Source organism: Adiantum capillus-veneris, chromosome 24 (genome assembly GCF_014529385.1).
Source record: "Adiantum capillus-veneris isolate H3 chromosome 24, ASM1452938v2, whole genome shotgun sequence".
NCBI classification, from domain to species: Eukaryota; Viridiplantae; Streptophyta; class Polypodiopsida; order Polypodiales; family Pteridaceae; genus Adiantum; species Adiantum capillus-veneris.
In genome coordinates this window covers 110,748,414-110,773,994 of record NC_140954.1, presented here as the reverse complement: position 1 = coordinate 110,773,994, position 25,581 = coordinate 110,748,414, and the positions used below count along the sequence as shown (strand labels likewise).

Sequence of the window (25,581 nt, the reverse complement as noted above, 5' to 3'; positions counted from 1 at the left end):
TAAAAATATATCTATGCTATTTAAAATCAATTCCACTTTGATTTTCTCTCTTTAATTTAGAGAGATAATAACTGTGAAAGTTTTATTTCAATCTACCAAATCAGTGATTCTGATCATCTCAAAGTCTCGTGACATAAAGCTTTGGAGCATTCACAAAGGACTCAAATACCTCTAAGAGGTAAGTAACTTATAATCGAAAAAGAATGTGATTTCAAGAGATAGGTAATGCCATCAATTATGCTCTTAAAGATATGCTATTTTTTATTTATGAATTTTTTTTAATGAGAATTATGATTAGAACCTACTTTAGCAATCCTTTTTCTTGTTTTAAAAAAAGTGCTTTTCAAAAAGCAAAAGATTCTTTTAAAAAAGCAAGTGTACTTTTTGACGTTTTCTTGAAGAGGAGAACTTCACAATCAAGAATCTATCATGAGATGTGAAACTTATGAACGTTAAGTCTCACTTTCTGAGGTTAAATACGCTACATGCTTTTTAACCAATATAGAATGTAGGCTAAGTTTGGCCAAAAGCTCTAAAAAGGGGAGACAATAGTGTTTTTGCATGCGAAAGATTCTTTGGATTAGAGAAGCAAGTTGCTACACATGCAAAACAATTCTTCATGAAAACGATCATAGCTTGAGTTTTGGCCATGAGAATCACGTAACCCAAGACTCAAATGAAAGTCTCTTTGAGCCTATGTGACTATGTTATCACTTCATATTTCACAATGTCTATATTTTCTACATTAGCATTATTATCACCTATCCCAGAGAAGACGATAGAGAAGTTATTTGTCGTGCATGAACCGTGCATAAAACTTTGCAAGTAAAACTCTTCTAGAGAGAAGCATGCATACGTTTTTAGAGTTTTGTGTCTATGATGCCTTTAAAAGAGGAAGAAGATGATTCTTCTTGAATGAGAGAGTATGTTTTTTATCTAAAAAAGCAAAATTGTTAGCTAGATTAGAAAAGGCCATTATGTTGGCATAATGAAAAGACCACTTTCTTACAAGATAATGTGGCATGATTGTATTTAGTTTCATTGTAAGGAAAGCCCAGAGGTTGACCATTCTGACCCTTATCTCTCTCTCTCTCTCTCTCTCTCTCTCTCTCTCTCTCTCATGCATACAATTGTCTTTTTCCACATTGATTATGTTTAACCATGTGATATGAACAACTTATTTTGATTATTTACAAGTGATGGTGGAAATCGAGTACTCAAATTTCATTACATGGATACAGTAAATTGTGTTGTAGAAGAAAGGCCAAGACAGTTGCTAGAAAGAGGGTCCCTTGTCAATAGTAGAAAATTTGTGAACCGTCCCTCCTCCATCATTGACTTAAAAGAATATACATGGTGATCTAGAACTTGGCTTAAAATTGATCATTAGATTCTATCTACTTTTGAGTGGAAAGCCTGGCAGTAGCCTAAGAGCACACTTCTATAAACCGCAAAGCAAGAATATTTACCACACTTTAATGGTCAAGTTTGATTGGTTCTCCCCCCAAAACACGCAATGGAGAATGCAATGGCCGGAATCAAGATGGGTGACGGTAGCAAATAACATCTGGAATCCACATTGGCCCCTGTCTATGAAGATCTTTTTATAAAAGGTGCTCTGCCGACAGGCGACAAGATTGTAGCCAGAGGTATTGGTTCATATAGGTGCTCGGGGTGCAAAATAGACATTGAGGACCCCTTACACCGTTTCAAGGAGTGTCCGATAACTAGAGGCCTTGCAAGCAAGGTATGCAAATGGATCCAAAGGACCTGGAAGACAGGATTTTTCAAGAACGATCTCATTTTTGGAGGGAAGGCCTTGGGAAGCCAAGTGATACCGATCTGCACGCAAAAATAGTCGGTCTTCTTTTTTCAACAAGTTTGGAAGACTAGGAATCGGCTGGTTTTTTAGAATGACTTATCAGTAGCAAGATTCATTGAGATTATCCAAGAAAGCAAGGAAGTGATGATGACCATTGGATAAACTAAGAATATGGATGAGTGGAATAGGGAAATTGTTGTCGTCATGACAGCTAATGGTGGGTAAGGTGGGTTCTGCCTGGACTCCGACGGAGGCTATGTGACTTATTGGTGTATTGTGGTCCCTCAAGGCTCAACACCTAGCTTCTCTCTCATCTCACCTTTGCTCACGCTTTTCTACTAGCGCTTCCTTGTGAGCATTGTAGAAGATCCTTCATGGCTTTCTTTTTTACAATGTGTAGCACATACTATGGATTGTGTTGGAGCCTGGCCAAAAAGGCGAATGTCCCATTGTAACCACCTATTGTAATATAAAGAGCTGCCCTCTCGAGTGTAAGGCAGGCTTGTGACACGCAATCACATTGGTGGAGGAGACATGCAAAGTTTCTTTATTTTGTTGTGTTACTATTTGTTATCTTGGCTCTAGACCCTACCTACGGCGTTTTCCATTTCCCTTTTATCCTTGGTAGACTTTGTTGCCAATTGTTCTCTGTCCAACCTCTCACAATGTAGTCCGCACTGGAGCCTTCTCGTGAGCTTCCTCTTGCCAAATCTATACGCTGCTCTCAAGAAGAATGTTGCTTACGATTTCAATAGTTGTTGCTGTGATCTCGCATGCAGTCTGGCAAAGGAGGAGGAATCACCAACTATGGTGTATCATGTAGCTTGTTCGTCCCACTCGATAGTACATTAGCACCTAGGCCTTCAACAAGTAGCCCCTCACTTTTCTCACTACAACAAAATCATTTGCTCGTGTTACATTGTGCTTGCCTCTCTACTTCTAGAAAGAAAGGTATGAGAACGCAAAGGCTGGCAATGCACTCGTCCTCGGCTGATTCATGGCGACTAGTTCTGGGGGGTCAAGAATTTCCTTTTTCACACTAATCCTCGCGAGGTCTTTCTCAGTCTGCATTGGTGATGCCCTCCAAGAAACTACAACGATGGCCAAACATGCTTTGCAACCCAAAAGGTTATGCCAACTCTTGAGAAGCTCGAACAACCAGAACGAAGGCAACTTTTTTAAAAAGTAAAGAATCAAGGCTTTCTCTATTTTTTATTTAAACCATCTAGAGTCTTTAGCTGTTCAAAGAGATGGGAGTTGTTGCAGCTTAATTTGTTGTAGAGGTGCCCGATGCAGAGTGGTAGCTCTGATGTCAATGTGTTTGATACAATCTTTTTAGCATTGACTTTTTCTTAAATGCATTAGAATTTGATCCATAAAGCATCAACCCCTTGTGGACCAGATGTACATCCCAAAAAAGACGCAGCCCCTAGTCGTTCCTCGTGTAGCCATTAGCATAAGAATAGCAACCGAATGCTTTGCCTTCATCGAGATGTTTTCTTTGCCCCTTCTTGTCGTGTTGAGCCCCTTTCTGAGTTCAAGATATCTAGTTGCTAAGTTGAGTAAATCCAATTGTATGATTGCTCCCCCTACATGAGGCGTTGGAACAATCCAACACAAGCCCATTCTAAGTCCCAAACATAAAAAAGAAGTGCTTTTTTTTTTCTTCCTAAGGGGGGAGATGTGGAGTGTGTTGAAGTCTGGCCGAAAAGGCCTTAGTGTGAACATCCCATTGCAACCACCTATGCTAATATAAAGAGCTTGCCTCTAAAGTCTAAGGCTGGCTTCATGGGCGGTAGCCCTCTGCCACAAGAAAACTCTACCTTAACTTGCAGCGAATCACGAAAACCCTGTTGGTGCACAGTAGGTTGTGTCGGTCTCGTCAAAGTGTCTCAGTCTTCCGCATTGAAAAAGTGTACAAATATCCTCATCTTCCGGTCCTATAGGGGGATCGCCCATTTTTCTTGTGGATCGAGAGAACTCTTCATTTACTTCTTCCAATGCTCGCGTGCCACCTCACTACAACGCCTCTGTGGGTGGTTGTGCCGATGTCTCGTCTGAACCTAAGGCCAGCTATTCTGGGTTTAATCTTACATGTGATTGAAAAGGCAACGGGGGAGGTTGTCTTTATGATCTCTCTCTCTCTCTCTCTCTCTCTCTCTCTCTCTCATACACACACACATACGCACGCACACAATTGTTGATTAGGGTCGGACTAGTAGCGATGAGGGTGTTGTCGTTTGCCACTCCATAGTAGCGATTTAAAAAAAAGATTTTCATCTGTGACTCATACAGTTTCCCTCTCTCAATTTGTGCATAAGGTTGTAGTGGCCATATTGTGAGGCTAATGGGACTCAGTGAATACAAGTCAATGCCGTATGGCGACAATGAAGAAAAGTGTTGAGATGCGGCCAACAGCGTGAGCAAAGAAGCACCTTCAAGCAGGAAGAGAGGGTACCCTTGACAAACCACGGAGGAGAGGTTTGCAATCAAAGCGAGGAAGCAAAAGAAGCAAATGGAGGCTAGTGTGACTGTCTAAGTTGGGAGGAAGACATAGACATGTAGTTCCTTTCGCGAGTGAACGATTTCCTCGAAGAGACCTTGTCAGGAATATGTGTTGTAAACAGATGTTTTCCCATTTTCCTTATAGCTATCAAGAAAAAATTAAAGTTGTAACAAGAGAAGTCCGCCAAGCACAAACATTTTGAGCACTTAAGCAAAAGAATATGCATACCTTCTAGGGGATGGTAGACTATTGCATGAATGACGAAGGAGAAGCGCACTTTCAAAAGGTGATACAAATGTTTTGTTGACAACATCAAAAGGGATGTAGAGCTTTAGAACATATACGATGTATACAAGTTAAAAAATTGTGTATGCTTGACGCCAAACAATATCTTTGACCAAACCGCTATGTATTGGAAGCTTAAACTTCAGCATCCTTTAGGGAATCATTTCCTATCCACTTTGCACACAATGGTACCTACCGGCAAGTACTATCTATTGTCGTCGTGAATTATTCCGTATCAAGGCTGAGGAATGTACATGAAGAAGATCAGAGCGATATGGTTGCACATGGCATTCCCCTCCACTATTACTTACCAAGACATTGTGAACATATGGTGGTTGATGACTGGTATGTGAATGCACAACCAAGAAATGATTGGTTTAAGTCTCGATGGGATTCGATAGAGAGGTTGGTATAGAATCTTTTTTCTGTTTACCATGATTTCATTTGTTTAGTTTGTTTTTATTGTGTGTGAAAAACAAGGAGCTCACTGCCACCAACACATTCCGAACAAATGTCGTTTAGGTCGCAAAGGTAATTGTTTTCATTATTGACGATAGTGATGACGAGAAAGGTCTATAGATAGGCAATGAATACATTCTCTCGTGCATCGTACGGAGGTCATAGTTGTTACTTCCTGAGAGTTCTGAACTCTTATTTTCTGTACTCTTGTTTCATTGAAGTTCCTTAATAAAGGAGACTAATTTTCTTTGGTTGTTTTTTGTTCAACAGTTCGGGATGGAAGAGGAGAACCAATCGACGGTTGTGGAAAACATTGAAACGCAAGATGTCCTAGAGAGAGTGAAGGAAGGTGTGGTCGATAGACTACAAGACATCCTACTACACATTTGATCCATGGCCACGATGATGGCACCCTGAAGTCCTTCATTCAACAATCTGTAGCGTCAATAAAAGTTGTTAAAGACTATCAAGTAAATGCAGCAGATGTCCATGTATCCCAGCTAAAGAAATAAATAACGTCGTCATGGAAAGAGATTACAGCTCTGAAAGTATAATTAAACAAAATTAATACTCTTGTTATAAGATTCAATAATATATTGAGACGTTTTTACTTATAGAGAATTGATGTTTTCATTGGTTTCCTGTAGTGTGTGTATATTTTTTGCATTTAATGTTGTTTTGTACTGCTATCGCTCTCATGAAATTCTTTTTTTTCTTATATTGACAAATTATTACGAGGTGCGACCAAAACGCATGAATTGAATGGCTTGCGATATAATATTTACGTACAATTTATAAATATTACAAGACATCCAAATCATGCATACCGATCGCGCCACATTACAGGTTATCGATATAAGAAAAAAAATGAACATTATAGGAACGAAAACAGTTAAGAACAATAAATGCAAAAAATATAGACACACTAAGAAAAACCAAAAGAAAAATCAATTTTCTCTATAAGTGAAACGTCCCAATATATTATTGAATCTTATAACAAGATGACATTCAACTCGTTTAATTGCACTTTCAAAGTTATAATCTCCTTTCATAACAACGTCATTTGTTACTCTAACTGGACATATAGGAATCTGTTGCATTTACTTAGTAGTCTTGTCTTCAACCACAACCTGTATTCACTCTACATACAATTGAATGAAGCACTTCACCGTGCTACCATTGTGGTCGTGGTTTTTATCCAAATTTGCAATAGGATGTCTTGTAGTTTGTCGACCACACCTTCCTCCACTCTCTGTAGGGTGCTTGCGTTTCAATGTCCTCCACATCCGTCGATCGGTCCCTCTCCACCATCCTGAACTGTCGAACAAAAAACAACCAAGCAAAATTAGTTAAAGAGCTTCAATGAAACAAGAGCACGAAAAAGACAATTTCAAAACCTTCCGGAAGCAACAATTATGGCCTCCGTACGATGCACAAGAGGCGCGTACTCATCACCTATCTACGGACCTTCTTCCTCGTCGTCGCCATCGTCAATAATAACAACGTTTTTCTTTGAATTCTTAACATCATTTACTCGGAACACGGTGGTGTCAGTGAGCTCCTTGCCTTCACACACAATAGAAAATAAATAAACAAATGAACTCATGGTAAATAGAAAAAAAGATTGCAATATCAAGCTCTCTATCAAATCTCATCGAGACTTAAACTAATCACTTCTTGATTGTGCATTCGTATACAAGTCCTCGGCCACATATATGTTCACAATGTCCTAGTAAAGTAATAGTGGAGGGAAATGTCATGCACCGTCACATCGCTCTAATCTTCTTCAAGTACATTCCTTGGCCTTGATATGGAATAATCCACAGACAGAGGATAGTACTTGCCGATATGTACCATGGTGTGCAAAGTGGACAAGAAATCATTCCCTGTAGGACATCGCAACTTAAACTTCCAATATATAGCAGCTCGGTTAAAGATATTTTTTGGTGTCCAACATACACGATTTTTCAACTCATCTACATCATATAGTCTATAAAGCTCCACACCTATGTTGATGTCATCAACAAAAACATTGTGCATCACCTTCTAAAAATGTGTCTCCCCTTCGTATTTTACGCAATAGTCTACCATCCCCTGGAAGATATGCATATTCTTTTTCTTAACTGCTTTGCACAAAATGTTTGTGTGTGGCCGGATTTCCTTGTCCCAACCCATGTACGACTTTTAACTTTTTGTTGATGGCTATAAGAGATGATGACATCATGCATATGACCATCTGAAAATGCAAACAAAACACTGTCCTACAACACATGGTCCTACCAAGCTCTCCTCGAGGAAATCGTTCACTCGTGATAGAAAGTGCACGCATATGTCTTTCCCCCACCCGAGATAGTCACACTAACCTCCATTAGCTTCTTCGGCTTCCTCGCTTCGCTTACAAGCCTCTCCTCCGCGGTTTGTCGAGGTCCACCCCTCTTCTTGTTGAAAGGTGCTTCTTCACTCACGCTATTGGCTACAACTCTAGCACTTTTATTCATCGTCGCCATACCGCAGTGACCTATATTCACTAAATTCCGTCAGCCTCACAACATGGCCACTACAACCTTATGCACAAACAGAGAGTGAAACTGTAGGAGTGAGATTAAAATTTCATTTTTTAAATCGCTACAATGCAACAGCCAACTACACCATCCTCATCGCTACTATCATTGTTTCTACTCGTTGCTCATAAAGACGGCCTTCCCCGTTTCCTCTTCAATCAACACCTTTATGTGTGTGTGTGCGTGTGTGTGTGTGTGTGTGTGTGTGTGTGTGTGAGTGAGAGAGAGAGAGAGAGAGAGAGAGAGAGAGAGAGAGAGAGCTCGTAAAGACGGCCTCTCCCAGTGCCTCTTCAATCAACGACAATGTGTGTGCGTGCGCGCACGCGTGTGTGTGCGCGTGCGTGTGTGTGTGTGAGAGAGAGAGAGAGAGAGAGAGAGAGAGAGAGAGAGGGAGAGTCAAAACGCCATTGTGAGAGTGCATTCTTTCCCCTTTTCATGAGATAAAAACGATAGAATTGCAGAGATCTAATGGCTCAGTGCAGAGGCTAAATAATGCAAATCGGGTGCCCACCCTGGCTAAAAATATGGTTGTGACAATCCAGAAAAAACGAGAGCACAACCCACAAAAGGGTCGGATTACAAACCATGGATCGCACTTGAAGAGGGTGCTCTCAATGGCTGCAAGCACCTCCTTGTGGATTGACCAAGAAGGAGCGTTGATAGCTATCGAAGATGGCCAAGGACTACTAGGGCTGAGCCAAAACGGCCAGTTGATGACTTCTAGGTAGCGCTACTTAGGATTTTCCAGTTCCCGCTTTGAGAGAGAAGGGGTTACCGTGTTGGGAGATAAAGGGGGAGATACACCGATAGTCGTGGCACACACGCGCGCGCGCGCGCGCACACACACACACACACACACACAGAGAGAGAGAGAGAGAGAGAGAGAGAGAGAGAGAATCTTTCTTGATTCTCCTCTTACTTATTTTCTTAAAAAATTATAGACATACTTGGGGATAATAAAAAAACAATCGGGGGTCGTGGGGCTGCGGATTTGCGCCGTCCATCTAGTGGACTTCCTTCTGCAGATTGCAACGGTGCAACCGTAGGATCTTTGCCAAGTCAGCACACAGAAGAGCTGCAGGTGACGACCAGTTAGCATGCACCAGCTCACCAGTTGGAATGGTATCTGCTCCTGACGCCTCAGCATTCGGAATGAAATCGATGCAGCTGTCAGCAGCCAATCATTGCAGGTCATCTCAGCAGTAGGAATACTACCTCTTGCTGACACCTCAACATGCGGACTGCACACTCCTGCATCAGTCACATATTTTGACCACTGCCACTGTATGGCCCCACTCCCCCTGACAGTGACGGTTGGGAATGGTCAGTTGATGACCATTTCCCTACCCAATCAAGGTCCAAGGTCAGGAGGCAAGCAATCCTGACCATCCATTTACTATCCATGACTAACAGCAATCTAGCCACTGAACCATTAGATGACTGACAGGTCAGCACAGAGAAAAAACCAGAAGTGAAACCATTGCAGGCTGCCACATCAGGTAGATGGAAAAACCTGAAAAACTCAAACAAAACTGTGCGCTGACACATCAGCAGCCAGGATTTCTTGATCATGTCACATCAGCGCGTTTGCAGCTGACACCTCAGCTGTGGGAATTGCACCAGGATGCGACATCTCAGCTGTGGTAAACTCAACGAATGCTTGACACCTAGCAACCAGAATCACCACCTCCACCAACTTAGTAGCTAGAATGGCGTCTCGTGCTTACTGCTCAGCCTTCGAACTGGACATGCAGCAGCCAGAGCACACCTGCACATCCCTATAATCTCTGCACAGTGCTAAGATCTCGGGAGCACTCTACAAGCTGTGCATAGTGCTGGCACCTGACGTCAAGCTGCGTCTACACAAGGCACAATCATCAATTATTCTCCTATTTGGCCGCCTACCCCTGGACCCTTGAGGGTCGGGAAAGGACCTTAGTGTCCTTTCCCCTGTAATCAGTGCGACCACATGGCTCCCGGCGAAAATGCTGATGTCTCCTGATATCGCCCAAAAACAATCATATTACATTAAATTTCTTCTTTTGGATAGGTCGGTCAGTACTTATAAAAGCTTTGGTTTCATGAAAAATTGAGTGTGTTTTACATGGATGCTTGACATGTGAGCATGGGCACAAGCACTTTTGTATGCATCTCTTCATGTCTGGTATATAATACATGAAAAGTTCTTTTATTGAGAAAGTGGCGGGCATTGTGCTTTGTGAAGAAGGTACAAAGGGACCACTTCTACTGGAGGTTCGAAAAAATATTAATGATTCAGAGCCAAATTTGAATACAATGAAGGGAAAATAGGTGCATTTGTCAGCCATTGCTAACCGTGCCCCGCCTCAAAGACATTACCGAATAGTACGCATCACCCTTTGAATCTTCCCAAGAAAAAAAATGCATCACTATGATGATATGGTAAGAGCTACCAATACTTACTCTTAAGAAGCCTTTGCTTCCTTCCTCCAGGTACTCCTCTCCTTTCTGAAAGCTTTATACAAATCTGCACCAAGTATCATATTCAGCACATTCAGGCCCGTCATTCCTGCCAAGGCAACAGGCCATTCTATTCCAGGGGGGAACTTGGAAACATCTTTAATCAGCTTGCAGGTAATAAGCACATGCATAGCAATCCTTGATGTGAGGAACGTAATCCAATTGAAGCTCCACTCAATCTTAACAGGCCAACTCCCTTCTTTACGGACACCAGCCATTCGAAGCACGCGCCGCGAATGCAAGAATATAGAATGTAACTGCAAAAACATAAAACATTGTGCTCAACAAAACTCAATCCGCAAAAACTGCGTGTAATAGCCAGTATGAATAGACCCACCTCACAAAACAAAGTGAGAATCAAGTAGTTTATGGTGACTTCCCGGTATAGAGCCAGGGTGAAGCAAACAAGCAGAACTGCATGATGTACAAGAAGTGATGGAGCCCAAGGATTGTAGAGATGCCTGCGAATCATGTCCACTTGGTCATATACAAAGTAGCCAGACGAATAGCACAAAACAGCTTTAGCCCCCGGCCACAAACCAGAGAAAAGCTCTTCATGCTTGTACATGGACACTAGACCTTTTTGGAACCATTCACGTAGTAGTATAGATGCCACTGCACAAAGACGCCTTAATGAGACAGGGAGCTTCCCTCAAAACAGAAGTCGCAAGTAAACAACAATGTTAAAAACTACTCTGTTTTTTTCAAAGAAAATTCTTCCTAATCAATGAACCCCAAAACATTACAAACCTCATCTCTTTCCTAAAATAAGTCTTTCCATTAATGTAAAATCTCCCAGAATTTTCATCTACTAGTGACAGATGATTTCTTGCATTGCTGCAAGAGGTATTCCCAATGCCCATCCAGTTGATGATGCAAACTTGACCGGAAAAAAAGGGCCCTAAAATTGTCTGCATAGTGGTCTCGAATGGCAGGAGCTAAAGAATGGCACATGATGTCAAGCACGCTGAGTGTGCAGCGGAAGGTGAGAGAGAGGAAGAGACAATGGCACGAGAGAGAAAGAGAAGAGACATGACATGAGACAGATGGTGGAAAGGCTGGCAGCCCAATAACTCCAGATGGCTACATGGTGTGAGACAAGACAATGAGAAAGAAGGTGCCCCCCCCCCTATATATAGGAGAATAGGGGCTGGTCGGGCAATAATCCTCAATATATGACCCTCCAATATAAATGGCGGAATATGTGACCAAAACAGGTCTAAAGTGGGAAATGTGTTGAACAACCCTAAGTGTGCCTGAGATCTCTATCCAGCAAGTGTACGGGTGGCCAACCCACAACCAAGGGCCAATGCACATGATGTGTGTGACGCCTGTAGTCAGTGTGCGAAGCATCTCGAGATGAAGAATCTAACACCCCCCCCTTCAACAACAGATGCGGAGAAGTTGTCGAGGAGATGCAACACGCCTGGTAAATCTGGAGAAGATGTAAATCCCGGGAGAAAAGGATGAGGAGCGCTAGCCAAACAACACGATAATCCGTACACAACCAATGTGATGATGACCAAGGGTGAGGAAACTCCGATCAAGTCGCACAAGGAAGCTGATGGAGTGGCAAGCTATGGAATAAGTCGTTGAAGAGGATTTATATGAGGAAGTAACCTAAGATGAGCATCCAATAGCCCATCGGTGATGATCACCACTAGGATGGAGGAGCCTACTGTAGCAGCAGGAGACAAGACATGGGGACCCCCCTCTGAAGAGGAACACTTTGACCACGAGGAGAGGAAAACTGCTGAGGTGGGAAACCGGTAGCATATCCAAGTCAAAGAAGCTCGAGCAGAAGAGCGAGGAAGAGCAGGAAGAAGAGGCTCAATAGGGAAGGCATCGTCCACCATAGTACACAAGATGACAGGATAAGCAATCCATCCATGTAGAGACTGTAGTATCTGCAATCTTCCGAGAGAGGAGTCGTCTCAAGGTATATATAAGCTGCAATATGATCTGTCGTTCCATGGCAGACACACATTATCAGACAAAAGAGTCGGAAGAGATCCTAGGGAAAGTCGACCTGTGGGAGCACATCCACCACCCTGGGTCTGGACAAAAAATCCAAGAGAGAGTCAGCAAGTGCAAGTCGTGAAGACACACAAGATAGGAGAACTCCCCCCCTGGGAAAGTAATGGAGTGTAGTGAGGTAAAGGACGGCTGAGAGGATGCATCGGGAAGAATGACCGGTGTTGTAGAAGTCATAGCCTCGGAGTAGACCAAAAAATCAAGGAACATCCATGAGGTCTTCACCGTGTAAGTAGTGCATAGGTACATCCAAACTGCAAGTGGAGGAGCCACAGGACCAAGCAAAAGCAAGGAATAGGCTCTACCAAGTAGAGGCAAGGCAAAAGAGCCACCATGGAGCAGTGTGCCGGAAGAGACCATGCAGGCATCCAAATGCCAAAGGATACTCACATCTAGGAGAACATGTCCAAAAGAAGTGTCTGTCACACCAAGAGGCACGGGTCTATCATACAGAGAACCAATGAAGGAGGTGGATAGGGCAATCCCAAATAGAGAGACAACAGTCGAGGGAGAGGGAGGGAGGGTTACTGAGGGAGAAGTAGCGGTAGAAAACAAAAGCCACATCCACATAAGTACCTGTACCAATCCAATCCCCTACATCTTCCCGAGGGCAACGAGGAGGGAAGATCTGCAATGTCAAGGGAGATCCGTCCGTTGTGCCAGAACCTATATCCGAGTCCACGTCTCAGTGTCGAAGAAGGAGCAAAGCTGAAATGGATCTGAAAACACGCCGTGTAAGCGCCACACCAATGCGGATAGGGGGTAAAGACCTGTGAATCAGGAAGGGAATCCGAGAAGTCACTACGAGGCCAAGGTAAGGTGTTGTCCATGGCAAAAAAACCGCAGCAAAGAGGGCAGGAAATGCTGCTGTAAACAGAGCATTCAGCCATCCACATAGTGCCGGGGGGCACCAGATGCTGAAGGTTTGGGGCAGAGGACTGGAGGGGCACCAACTGGCTGCTGAAAATTAGAGAAAAACAGGCCCAAAGCTGAAAATAGAAGGCCTGGCAGCAAGGAACACCTTCAGCAGACCAAGGCGACAGAACTCCGGCTAGGAAGAAGAAGGCCAAAAAGCTGAGCATGTACCAAATCTGGGAACGCAAGGTGTGTAGGACCTCCACCTACAAAACGCAAGTTGCATGGGTAAAACGCTGGCCAAAAACGCTGGCAATGCATAGGTGGAGGAGGGGAGGCATTGGGGCAGAGGAGAGGTAGGCGAAGGTAAGGAAGGAAGCAGAACCAAAAAACGCAGCCCAGCCAGGGAAAACACCGATGGTTGAAAAAAAACGTTGGTGGCTGCAAACGATTCCGTCTGATGAAAGCCTCCAGGAAAGTCCCCTGTGTGATGGCGATGGCAGATCAAGCAAATACCATGCTTTGATACCATGTCAGAATGTGCAGCGGAAGGTGAGAGAGAGAAAGAGACAATGGCAAGAGAGAGAGAGAGAGAGAGAGAGAGAGAGAGAGAGAGAGAGACTTTTGCCGCCTTCAACAATCTCAAATGGTGCCTTGCCTGTGGACGAATGCACCGTATTGTTGTACACATACTCAAGCATAGGCAAATACTATTTCCACTTGCCCTTATTATCTGACACATAGCATTTCAGCAGATCTAAGACAGTAGAATTAGCCTCTTCTGACTGTCCATCGGTTTGTGGATGAAACGAAGACGAGAACTTGAGCGTAGTGCCCATGTTCTTAAACAATACTCTCCAGAACAAATTGGTCATGCGAGGATCACGATCACTGATAATCGATTGTGGCATACCATGGTACTTAAACACATTGTACATGAACAAACGTGCCATCTGATCAGATTTTATCTTCTTCCTGACAGGGATAAAATGGGCTTGCTTGCTGAACTTGCAAATAATGGTCCATATACCATCATTCCCTGTTGGCGTTCTTGGAAGATTAAAGATAAAGTCCATAGCAATGCTTTCCCATGGCTTATCCGGAATCGGTAGTGATTGTAACAGCCTTGGTGCCTTTTGCTTGCCAAACTTGACCTTTTGGCACATTAAGCATGCTCGCACAAAGGCATCCACATCTCTCCTCAAGGTAAGCCAATAGAAGAATGTCTCTACCGCTTTAACTGTAGCATCAATACCACGATGCCCTGCATACGGTGGGACATGACCCTCTTCCATGACCTTATGCCGCAATGGCCTAGTGACACAAAGTCTGCCATGCATCATCATAAAACCATCTCTGAGGAGGTAGTGCTCATGTGTTGCTCCTCTTGTAACTGTTCAAAGATCCTTGCAAAATCTTCATCAACAGTATACTGTTCCTTCATGTCATCTAGCTCATGATGATAAGGAATTGACACAACTGAAATTTGTGGCTTTCTTGATGACGCATCAGCCACAACATTCTTCTTGCCTTCCACATGCATAATCTGAAAGTGGAACATGGAATGAATATTTGGCCAAGAAAGTGGATCTCTTCTAGGAAGAATTCACTTTTCTTAGGATTCACAAGTAGCCTGTGACTGCGCAGCTCTTCGAACATAATGGTCAAGTGACGCCTATGCTCCTCTTCATTCTTCGAATACACTATCATGTCATCGAAGAACGTCCCAACAAACTGTTGATGCGAGCGGAAAATCCGGTCCATCATTCTATTGAACGTGGCAGGAGCATTAGTTAGCCCAAATGGCATCACTAGAAACTCATAAAGACCAAATGTCGTTCTAAATGCAGTCTTGTGCACATCCTCTCGCCTTATACGAATCTGATGGTACCCACTCTTAAGGTCTATCCTGTTGAAAATTGCAGCACCCACTAAACAATCGAGAATATCATCAATTCTAGGAATAGGAAACCTATTCTTGATGGTATTCTTATTCAACGCACGGTAATCAATACACATGCGCCATGAGCCATCCTTCTTCTGCACTAGGAGCACTGGGGAGCAAAAGGGTGAACAACTAGGCTGAATCAGCCCCTTCTCTAATAACTCCTCAACCTGGCCCATAATCTCTTTTTGTTGCACCGCACTAACCCTGTAGGAAGGTCTATTTGGTGGACTACACCCTGGCACCAAATCTATCCGATGGTCCTCAGATCTCTCTGGCGGCAATTGCGACGGTAATGAATCAGAAAAACAATCACTAAACTTTTGCAAAAATGCTGACCTTTTGAAACCGGCCTGTACTTTCAAAAAGGGCGGTAGACCTCAGACTTAAACCTTATTTGCTTTCACCCATTTAGTTTGTCGCCCACTTTACCTGTACTTTCAAGACACAACAAAGGGGAGAGGGATACAGGCTACTAGATTGCACCTGTATGAGAAGACCGACACCAGATTGGCCCCTAACTTAGGTGCCCCTTTCGGTATTTCTTTATTGTTTAAAAGAGGGAATAAACGATGTGGTTCCCTACAGGCTGCCCCGCACAAGCTTGGCTGAATTTCAACTGTTCTGGCCCGATTTCGGTAGCATAATTGTACTAGGACCCTTCACAGTCGGTATTCCCATGCATTGACTGACGTTCCCGACGCATACGGGCACTTTACAAAACCTGGCAAGAATCTGCAGCACGCTGAATTCTCTGTTTTCAGCCCCGAAAATGCGCCAGATCACCTGTACAACGGTCCCCTCGCGTCCAGGAACCTCCTAGGGGTATTAGGGTCTGTTTAGGGCCAAAACCCTAAACCTGCAAAAATACACAGCAGGCTGTAATTTACTGTTTCGGGCTCCGTTTCGTGTGCCGGTCGCATCCGTAGCAAGTCCTCGAGCTCCCGCACCTGTAGGGCTACTTGCCCTTTGAATCGGAGCAGATTTCTAGCGTGAAACCTCTCCGAATTCACCTGTACCTACGGAGATTAGCCGCTAGCTAATCCAATACCTGTGCAAGAGGCTCTTGCCTCGGCAATCGCGCATGAACCCACACAACTGTACATTGGTCAATTGAAAAGCCCACTAGAGGGGCATAACATACTGCCATAGGGGAGAGAGAGGGCAGTGCGTAGCGTGCAGGGCATCACTCTTGGCACCGCACTGTACATAGGAGGGAAAGGAAGCACTCCATAGCTCTTAACCTGTGACAGGAACTTGCAAAATGAGCCTCCCAGCTATAAATTCAGCACCACTTCTTGTTGCATGAGGAAAGTGCACAGAAATGTGCCACTTGGCGCATTTACAAGCTATTTCCCGTTTCGGGGTTGCCGCCTAAAAATCTCCCGATCGGTTGCCCGGTTGACTTCACTACAGAGTAAGAAAATGTTCCCCTTCTCATTCCGGAGGTAATGACGCAAACACATTTCCAGGTCCCAAAATAGCAGTTCCCTAAATTTTAGGAGATGCTGCCATTGTATCTTTCTAGGTCATTTGACCCCCTTTGTACACTGCAGCCACACCCAGAATTGAAATGTAGCATCTGTAGCAAAGGATTTCAGTTTGGCTAGTCAATGACCCCACTTTGGCTAACCATAGTCCTTGTCCAACCTTAGTGCTCTCTTGCCCTCAGGCCTGGACTCCCTCTGGACAGTTCCACACTAGCTATGCAATGCAGGGCAGTTAGATTTCCCGAGGGGTGTTTCCAAAAAGTGAAAGTAAATAAATAATAAGAAAGAAATCAACAAAAAGGATAGATAGTAGTCACACGCTAGTGACATACCCCCTCTTGAAATCTCAAACGTCCTCGTTTGCATCTATGTCGTACATGCTCACAGTCAACATTGATGTATTCAACACCTGTCGACACATGTACGACACATACATGCTCATTGTCAACCCTGGTGTATTCAACACCTCGTCGACACATGTATTGTCTGCGTGTGAACCCTGTCCCAATGACATAGTGGTAGCTTCGCACTCTGCCATTGCTTTGAGTCGCTAACTTTCCAATGACAAAATGGTAGCTACACATTTTGCCACTGTCTTATAGTACACGTTGGGCCCAGTAACACTTTCGAGCATACCCAAACCGACAGTTTAAGAATGCAGTTACACATGTACCGTTTAATAGAAGCAATTACTGTATCCTTGACAAACTAACAAGAAATACTCACTTCTACAGCACTAACCAAACTTTTGGACATTCCATAAGAGCAATTGCCAAACTGACAATATGTACAGCTCTAACATTCATGTAACATGTACTTGATTTGAGCTCACTTTAAATACCATGTACATCATTTGTTTCAAAAGCCATTGTCACACTGACAATCCATGTAGCTTTGAAACTCAAAGGGGTCAAGGTAGGTTGCAAATCGAAGGCTTCAAGGTAAAGTGATAACACAGTTGGTGACTATGCAAGTTCACCTTCTTCCATCCACTTAGCATCCATTGGTGAATAGTTTCTGAACTTTACCAAGTAACGCCTAGCAACCTTGCCTTTCACTTTTCTTTCTTTATGTGCCAAAATCTGTTCCGGGACCAAGATCTCGTCAAGTTCCTCGACTTCCGGCTGATCTTCAGCTGGCATATCCTCTGGCACATCACCCACATAGGGTCTGAGAAGACTCACATGAAACGCATTGTGAATCTTCCAACTGTCAGGCAATTTCAGCCTATATGCAACATCATTGATTATGTTGCACACTTGAAAAGGCCCATAGTAACGCATGCTAAGCTTTGGAAACAGTCTTTCCTTGCCCTTCATCTTCTTTAACCTTGCCTTTTCAAAGCGTAAAAGCATCCAATCACCAAGTGAATATACCACTTCACGACGGTGACGATCAGCTGCTTTCTTTTGCTTTGCCTGAGTCTTTTCTAAGGCCACTTTGACCTTCTTGTACATTTCATCCATGTCCTGAACATACTTGTCTGCTTCAAATATCTTGTCCTTTGTATGCAGTATGGGAGGAACTTTCTTGCCACCTTCAACTATCTCAAAAGGTGCCTTGCCAGTTGATGAATGCACTGTATTATTGTATGCATACTCCACCAATGGCAAATACTGCTCCCACTTTCCTTTATGCTCTGACACGTAGCACTTCAACAGATCTAGGACAGTAGAATTTGCCTCTTCTGACTGCCCATCTGTTTGAGGATGAAATGACGAAGAGAATTTGAGCGTTGTGCCCATATTCTCAAACAAGCCTCTCCAGAACAAACTTGTCATGCGTGGATCACGGTCGCTAACAATCGACTGTGGCATGCCATGATACTTGAAAATATTACTCATAAACAAGCGTGCCATCTGATCTGGCTTTATCTTCTTCCTGACACGAATAAAATGAGTCTGTTTGCTGAATCTGCAAATGATGGTCCAAATACCATCGTTTCCTGTCTGCGTTCTCGAAAGATTAAAGATAAAATCCATAGCAATACTTTTCCATGGTTTATCTGGAATAGGTAGTGGTTGCAATAACCCTGGTGCTTTTTGCCTGTCAAACTTGACCTTCTGGCAAATTACGCATTCTCGCACAAAGGCATCCACATCTCTTCTCAATGTAGGCCAGTAGAAGAATGTCTCAACCGCTTTAACTGTAGCATCGATACCACGATGCCCTGCATACGGTGGGACATGACTCTCTTCCATAACTTTGCGTCGCAATGGCTTTGTGACACACAATCTGCCATGCATCATCATGAACCCATCTTTTAGAAGATAGTGTTCATGACGTTGTCCATCCACTAGCTACTCGAAGACCCTTGCAAAATCTTCATCATTTGCATACTGTTCCCTCATATCATCAAGTTCATGATGATAAGGAATTGACACAGCTGAAATTTGTGGCTTCCTTGACAAGGCATCAGCCACAACGTTCTTCTTGCCTTCCACATGCACAATCTGAAAGTGGAACATGGACAAGATATTTGCCCATCGCATATGCTTCTTAGATAACTTTGCCTATGTCAAGAAGTATCGCAAGGTCTGATGGTCCGTTTGGACAACAAAGTCTGCACCTAGCAGGTAGTGTTTCCAACTTAAGAGCGCATGAATCACGGCCTACAGTTCTTTTTCATAGACTTGCATAGTCTTTTCTGGCCCTTGCAAGATTCTACTCTCATAGGCTACTACCCTGCCATCTTGCATTAGCACTGCACCAATGCTACTACCGCAGGCGTCACACTGGACCACAAATGACTTCCTAAGATCTGGTAACACAATGACTGGATCTGAAGTCATCTTTTCCTTTAAAAGATTAAAACCTGAAATCTCTTTCTGTGTTCATCTAAAGGTGACTGCCTTCTTTTGAAGAGCATGTAAAGGTGAAGCAATCTCAGCGAAATTTCGGATAAACCTTCTGTAATAGGAGCATAGTCCCAAGAAACTTCGGACATCGTGCACCGTCTTCAAATCTGGCCATGACTTGATCGCTTCAACTTTAGCAGGATCCATTCTGACACCATCCTTTGAGACAATGTGTCCGAGAAAATGAATCTCTTCCAGAAAAAAATCACTTTTCTTTGCATTGATGAGCAACCTATGGTTGCGTAGCTCTTTGAACACAATGGCCAAGTGATGCCTATGCTCCTATTCATTCTTTGAGTAGACTATCATGTCATCAAAGAATGTACCAACAAACTCCTGGTGTGGACGGAAAATTCTGTCCATCATCCTATTGAACGTAGCAGGAGCATTTGTGAGACCAAAGGGCATCACTAAAAATTCGTGAAGGCCAAACGTTGTTCTAAAAGCAGTCTTGTGCACATCCTCTGATCTAATGCGGATCTGATGGTACCCACTCTTTAGATCTATCCTGCTAAACATAGCTGCCGCTTCTAATTTGTCCAGAATATCATCAATTCTAGGTATAGGGAACCTATTCTTGATGGTATTCTTGTTCAGTGCACGGTAGTCGATGCACATACGCCATGAGCCATCCTTTTTCTGCACCAACAACACTAGAGAACAGAATGGAGATGAACTGGGCTGAATCAGCCCCTTTTCTAACAGCTCCTGTACTTGGCCCATTATCTCTTTCTGCTGAGCCGCACTAACCCTGTACGGAGGCTTATTTGGTGGGCTACTGCCTGGCACCAAATCTATTGCATGGTCCTCGGGTCTCTCTGGCGGTAATTGAGACGGTAATGAATCGGGAAAACAGTCACTATACTGTTGTAAAAACATTGACCTTTCTTTATCTAGCACAGATAAATTTGATTGATCACAATCTGACACTTCATGTGCAAAAACCAAGTACGCAGAAAGATGCTTTTTCATTACAGAAGTAATAGCAGAAGCTGATACAGTGGGAATAGACTCCCCTTTAAGCTTTACATCCAAAATGTGAGTCTTTCCCCCGCTCTGTACAGTGACCTTTTTGTTGTACGCATCCATGATTCCCTGTACACGAAATAACCAAGGAATACCTAACAACACATCACATCCGTCCAGTGGCATGATGTAAAATTCTTCAGTATCTACATAGGACTGGATATGTAGGCGCAACTTTCCGATGATGGGTGTCACAGCCTCTGTATGGCCAGGACATGCCAAACCTGCCTCTGCTGTATACCCCATCTCTTCAGGTCTGATTCCCAACTTTGGAGCCAATTCTGGGGAAATGAAGTTGGCTTTGGCACCTCGATCGAAGAAGATAAGCATTGTTTGATCCCTCACCTTTCCCCATGCTCTGCAAAGCTCACTTGCATCTGAATTTGGCTTGTCGCCCATCATATCAGCCATGGGCTTCTTTCCTTTCTTGTCCTCCTTGTCTTCAGAATCAACTGGCCTTTTCTTTGTAGGACAATTGTAAGCAATGTGGCCAGGCTGCTCACAGATGAAGCATTTGTTCTCTGACCTCAGGACCTTCTTTTGCTCTTCCGACTTGCGAGGAAAACGTCTTTTCCATTTCTTTGCTGGTCCCTTTTCTAATTCAACCGTAGCTTTGCCTTTCCCTGCATTGGCGGGCTCCTGAGTCCCTTTAGGAACCTCATTGGGAACGTGCTTCTTCGCTGAATTTTTCTTTGCTGATCCTTCCTTGACGCCAGTATTGAATTCACAATCTTCTCCCTTGAGTAAACCATTGCCAGTGTTTGCTACCTCGATGAGTTGCGTCAAAGTAGTGACTTTGGTCTTCGTGCAGTACTTTCTCAATCCTTTGGGTAGGCCACAACAGTATTTTTCAATCTGTTCTATCAATGGGACAAACCTATAGGAAGTTACTGGAAGTAGAGCTTTCCAAAACTTCCGATTGTAGTCATCGAGATTCTTGCAAGTGGCAGCATTAAGCTGGTGCCATTCTGTCATGACATCTGCTTCAAAGTCATCAGATAACCATGCTGCTACAAAAATCTGCTTGAAGTGAATCCATGTGGACGGAGCTTGCCCTTGCAGCAATAAAGTTGCCCACCATTGTCCCGCATTCCCTGTCAAGAAAGTGGCTGCCTTGCGGACCTTTGAAGCCTCTGTAAAGTTTCCCCCTGCATAGGCCTTGTCAAATTGCTGGAGGAATGAGAGAGCCTTCTTCCTGTCATCATCGAACCCTGTAAAGGTCATGAATGTCACACCTTTGCCACCTTCTTTGTACGGAGTTGGCCTCTCCAGCGGCGTTAAGTTGTCATACGGAAGTGACTGAAACATGGGAACACTGTTAGGGTTCATTTGTGTTCCCTGACCGCAATTAAGTTGACCTGGAAATGCCATATTTAGCTGCTGATTTGTAATTCCAGCCATACCAAAATTTGCCGGTGGCATCCCAAATTGGCCCTGAGTGCTTTGAAACCCTGGTAGCATGCCCGTGACACCATACATGGGGTTAGGCATCATCGTTTGAGCACCCCCGAACATTGTTCCTGGCATGTAAAACTGATTTCCAGGTGCATGACCAGCCATGCTCTGGAATACCGATCCACCTCCAAAATAGCCAGGGTGTACTGAAGGTGGTAGGAAGACTTGTTGCATAGCCTGAACGTTGCTTCCCTACCCATTAGAACCAGCTATAGACTGCTGAAAAGTGGCTGGTTGAACTGGTACAGCTTGAAAGACTGGCATCTCAGCCACATGTTCTCGCAACTTAGGCACAGGTATTGGAGACTGCATGTTCTCCTTTAAGTGTACAGGTGTTTCCATTGACTCTGCAGTATGAATCACCTGTGTTCGAGCCTTAACATGCTTTTGAATATGATCCAGTGACCCAACTTGCTGAGACGGAAGAGGAGGTTGCAGAAAGGCTAAAAACCTCGGGTTCTGCATTACTTGTGTGAACATAGCCACAGCAGTAGCCAACTGGGTCCTGAATATATCATCATCCGTCTGTGGTGGTCTTGAAGACTCACCCACTTCATGTGTCTGTTGACCCTGTGAAGAGGAAACCTCTTCAGTCACATCATCTGGTCCGTCAACCATAATTGCAATTCCCTGCATCTGGTCTATGATCCCCTGTGTCTTCAAGCCCAAACTGACCAAGGCTCACTTCTATGGGAAAAAGTGATTTAATCCCGACGATGGAACCATGAAACCGGCCTATACTTTCAAAAAGGGCGGTAGACCTCAGACTTAAACCTTATTTGCTTTCACCCATTTAGTTTGTCGCCCACTTTACCTGTACTTTCAAGACACAACAAAGGGGAGAGGGATACAGGCTGCTAGATTGCACCTGTATGAGAAGACCGACACCAGATTGGCCCCTAACTTAGGCGCCCCTTTCGGTATTTCTTTATTGTTTAAAAGAGGGAATAAACGTTGTGGTTCCCTACAAGCTACCCCGACAAGCTTGGCTGAATTTCAACTGTTCCGGTCCGATTTCAGCAACATAATTGTACTAGGACCCTTCACAGTCAGTATTCCCACGCATTGACCGACTTTCCCGACGCATACGGGCACTTTACAAAACCTGGCGAGAATCTGCAGCACGCTGAATTCTCTGTTTTCAGCCCCGAAAATGCGCCAGATCACCTGTATAGCGGTCCCCTGGCGTCCCCGAACCTCCTGGGGGTATTAGGGTCCGTTTAGGGCCAAAACCCTAAACCTGCAAAAATACACAGCAGGCTGTAATTTACTGTTTCGGGCTCCGTTTCGCGTGCCGGTCGCATCCGTAGCAAGTCCTCGAGCTCCCGCACCTGTAGGGCTACTTGCCCTTTGAATCGGAGCAGATTTCTAGCGTGAAACCTCTCCGAATTCACCTGTACCTACGGAGATTAGCCGCTAGCTAATCCAATACCTGTGCAAGAGGCTCTTGCCTCGGCAATCGGGCATGAACCCACACAACTGTACATTGGTCAATTGAAAAGCCCACTAGAGGGGCATAACATACTGCCATAGGGGAGAGAGAGGGCAGTGCGTAGCGTGCAGGGCATCACTCCTGGCACCGCACTGTACATAGGAGGGAAAGGAAGCACTCCATAGCTCTTAACCTGTGACAAGAACTTGCAAAATGAGCCTCCCAGCTATAAATTCAGCGCCACTTCTTGTTGCATGAGGAAAGTGCACAGAAATGTGCCACTTGGCGCATTTACAAGCTATTTCCCGTTTCGGGGTTGCCGCCTAAAAATCTCCCGACCGGTTGCCCGGTTGACTTCACGGCAGAGTAAGAAAATGTTCCTCTTGTCATTCCGGAGGTAATGACGCAAACACATTTTCAGGTCCCAAAATAGCAGTTCCCTAAATTTTAGGAGATGCTGCCATTGTATCTTTCTAGGTCATCTGACCCCCTTTGTACACTGCAGCCACACCCAGAATTGAAATGTAGCATCTGTAGCAAAGGATTCCAGTTTAGCTAGTCAATGACCCCACTTTGGCTAACCATAGTCCTTGTCCAACCTTAGTGCTCTCTTGCCCTCAGGCCTGGACTCCCTCTGGACAGTTCCACACTAGCTATGCAATGCAGGGCAGTTAGATTTCCCGAGGGGTGTTTCCAAAAAGTGAAAGTAAATAAATAATAAGAAAGAAATCAACAAAAAGGATAGATAGTAGTCACACGCTGGTGACACCTTTCTTTATCTAACACAGATAAATTTGACTGATCACTATCTGAGACATCACGTGCAAAAATCAAGTACACAGAAAGATGATTCTTTATTACAGAAGTGATAGCAAAAGCAGATACAATAGGGATTGACTCTCCTTTAAGCTTTACATCCAAGATGTGAGTTTTGCCTCTATGCTGTACAGTGATCTTTTTGTTGTAGGCATCCATGACTCCATGCACTCGGAACATCCACGGGATCCCCAACAAGGTGTCACATCCTTCCAGCGGCATGATGTAGAACTTTTCTGTGTCCACATACGACTGAATATGCAGAAGCAGCTTTCCAATGATAGGAGTAACACACTCTGAGTAGCCAGGACATGCCAACCCTGCCTGTGCTTTGTACCCCATCTCTTCAGCTCTGATGCCCAACTTCATGGCTAACTCTGGTGAGATAAAGTTGGCTTTGACACCTGGATCAAAGAAGATGAGTGCCGTCTGATCCCTAACTTTACCCCATGTCGTGCATAACTCACTGGCATCTGTACTCGGCCTATCACCCACCATGTCTGGCACCAAACCTGCCGTGGGTTTAGCCTTCTTGCCTTTCTGGTCTTCCTTATCATCTGAGTCAGTTGGTCTTTTCCTTTGTGATAATTGGTAGCAAAGTGACCAGGCGGCACGCAAATAAAGCTTTTATTTCCAGCCATCAAGACCTTCTTTTCCTCGAGCGACTTGCGCACAAAAGGCTTCCTTTTCTGTTTCTTTGCCTGCACTCCAGAAGTCCCGGCTGAATCCTTGTCCTTGGTGGCCTTTTCTCACCCCTGTGACGCTGTGAAGGATTGGGGGGCTGGCCTCTACAACACCTCAAACCAACACCAAGAAAAGAGGATGAAGAGTATAGCTCTCTCAAGATAATATGGGCTGATCTTTTCTCACGAATTTTGATAGCCTCACTCGCACTCAGCCCTGACTAGCTTCGACTAGCTTCCCTCTACACCGCTACAACTTCCACTATACTTGGATGCACCAAAGGAAGCAAGGGAACCAAGAAAACCAAAGTAAAAAAGTAAAGAAAAACAATGGAAATCTCTGCACTTTTCCTCATAAAACCAAGAGCTTCACTTCTTTTCTAACGCCCTTCCATGTGCTAGTAGAGACTCCATAGGCGCTCTTATATATACACATAGCTTGACCAAAACCCATCCAAATCAAGCTCACTTTGAAAGCCCAAAAAGTTCAACAAAAAAACTCAGAAAAAGTGATGGAAAACTTGGGGAAAACCTTGCCCTTTTGCGTATGTACAAGCAAGGAATTGCAGCGCATAGTCTACCCTCGACTAGCTGCACCAAAGGGAACCACAAACAACATGGCTGCCATACCTCAAACCAAGATGAAGAGAGGTCAATATGCAGAGCTAAGCACCCACTTTCATCAGCCCATCGAGGAGAGACACACTCTCAACTCACCACACCAGGCTCTCGCAAGGCAAGAGGGGCACCTCTACACCAAAACCCCCACCCTTCACTGCAGGCTGCAGCAACACATAGTTTCTTCTTCACAGCTGAATATCCCTCCTCACTTACGACCCCAAGCTGATAAAAGTT

The 25,581-nt window shown here is 44.1% G+C and overlaps 1 protein-coding gene across 4 annotated transcripts in view; it reads right to left on the bottom strand.

Moving 5' to 3' along the window:
• Nucleotides 1-6,074: 6,074 nt before the first annotated feature.
• Nucleotides 6,075-25,581, bottom strand: part of LOC147426952 (uncharacterized) — a 62,977-nt gene continuing 43,470 nt past the window's right edge. Inside the window, exons 2-6 of one of the 4 annotated variants that reach the window (XR_015186209.1) lie at nt 10,470-10,747; nt 10,076-10,389; nt 7,436-7,590; nt 6,528-6,638; nt 6,075-6,389 (exon numbers count right to left, since the gene is read on the bottom strand). Coding sequence is in view for 2 of the 4 variants with exons in the window: in XM_086498674.1 (XP_086354800.1) it covers nt 6,343-6,389; nt 6,540-6,638; nt 10,076-10,139; nt 10,228-10,389; nt 10,470-10,747 (650 nt within the window). In the remaining 2 variants the exon portion in view is untranslated. The remainder of the gene's footprint in view (nt 6,390-6,527; nt 6,639-7,435; nt 7,591-10,075; nt 10,390-10,469; nt 10,748-25,581) is intronic. The other 3 variants (XM_086498674.1, XR_015186208.1, XM_086498673.1) reach the window with 3 other exon arrangements.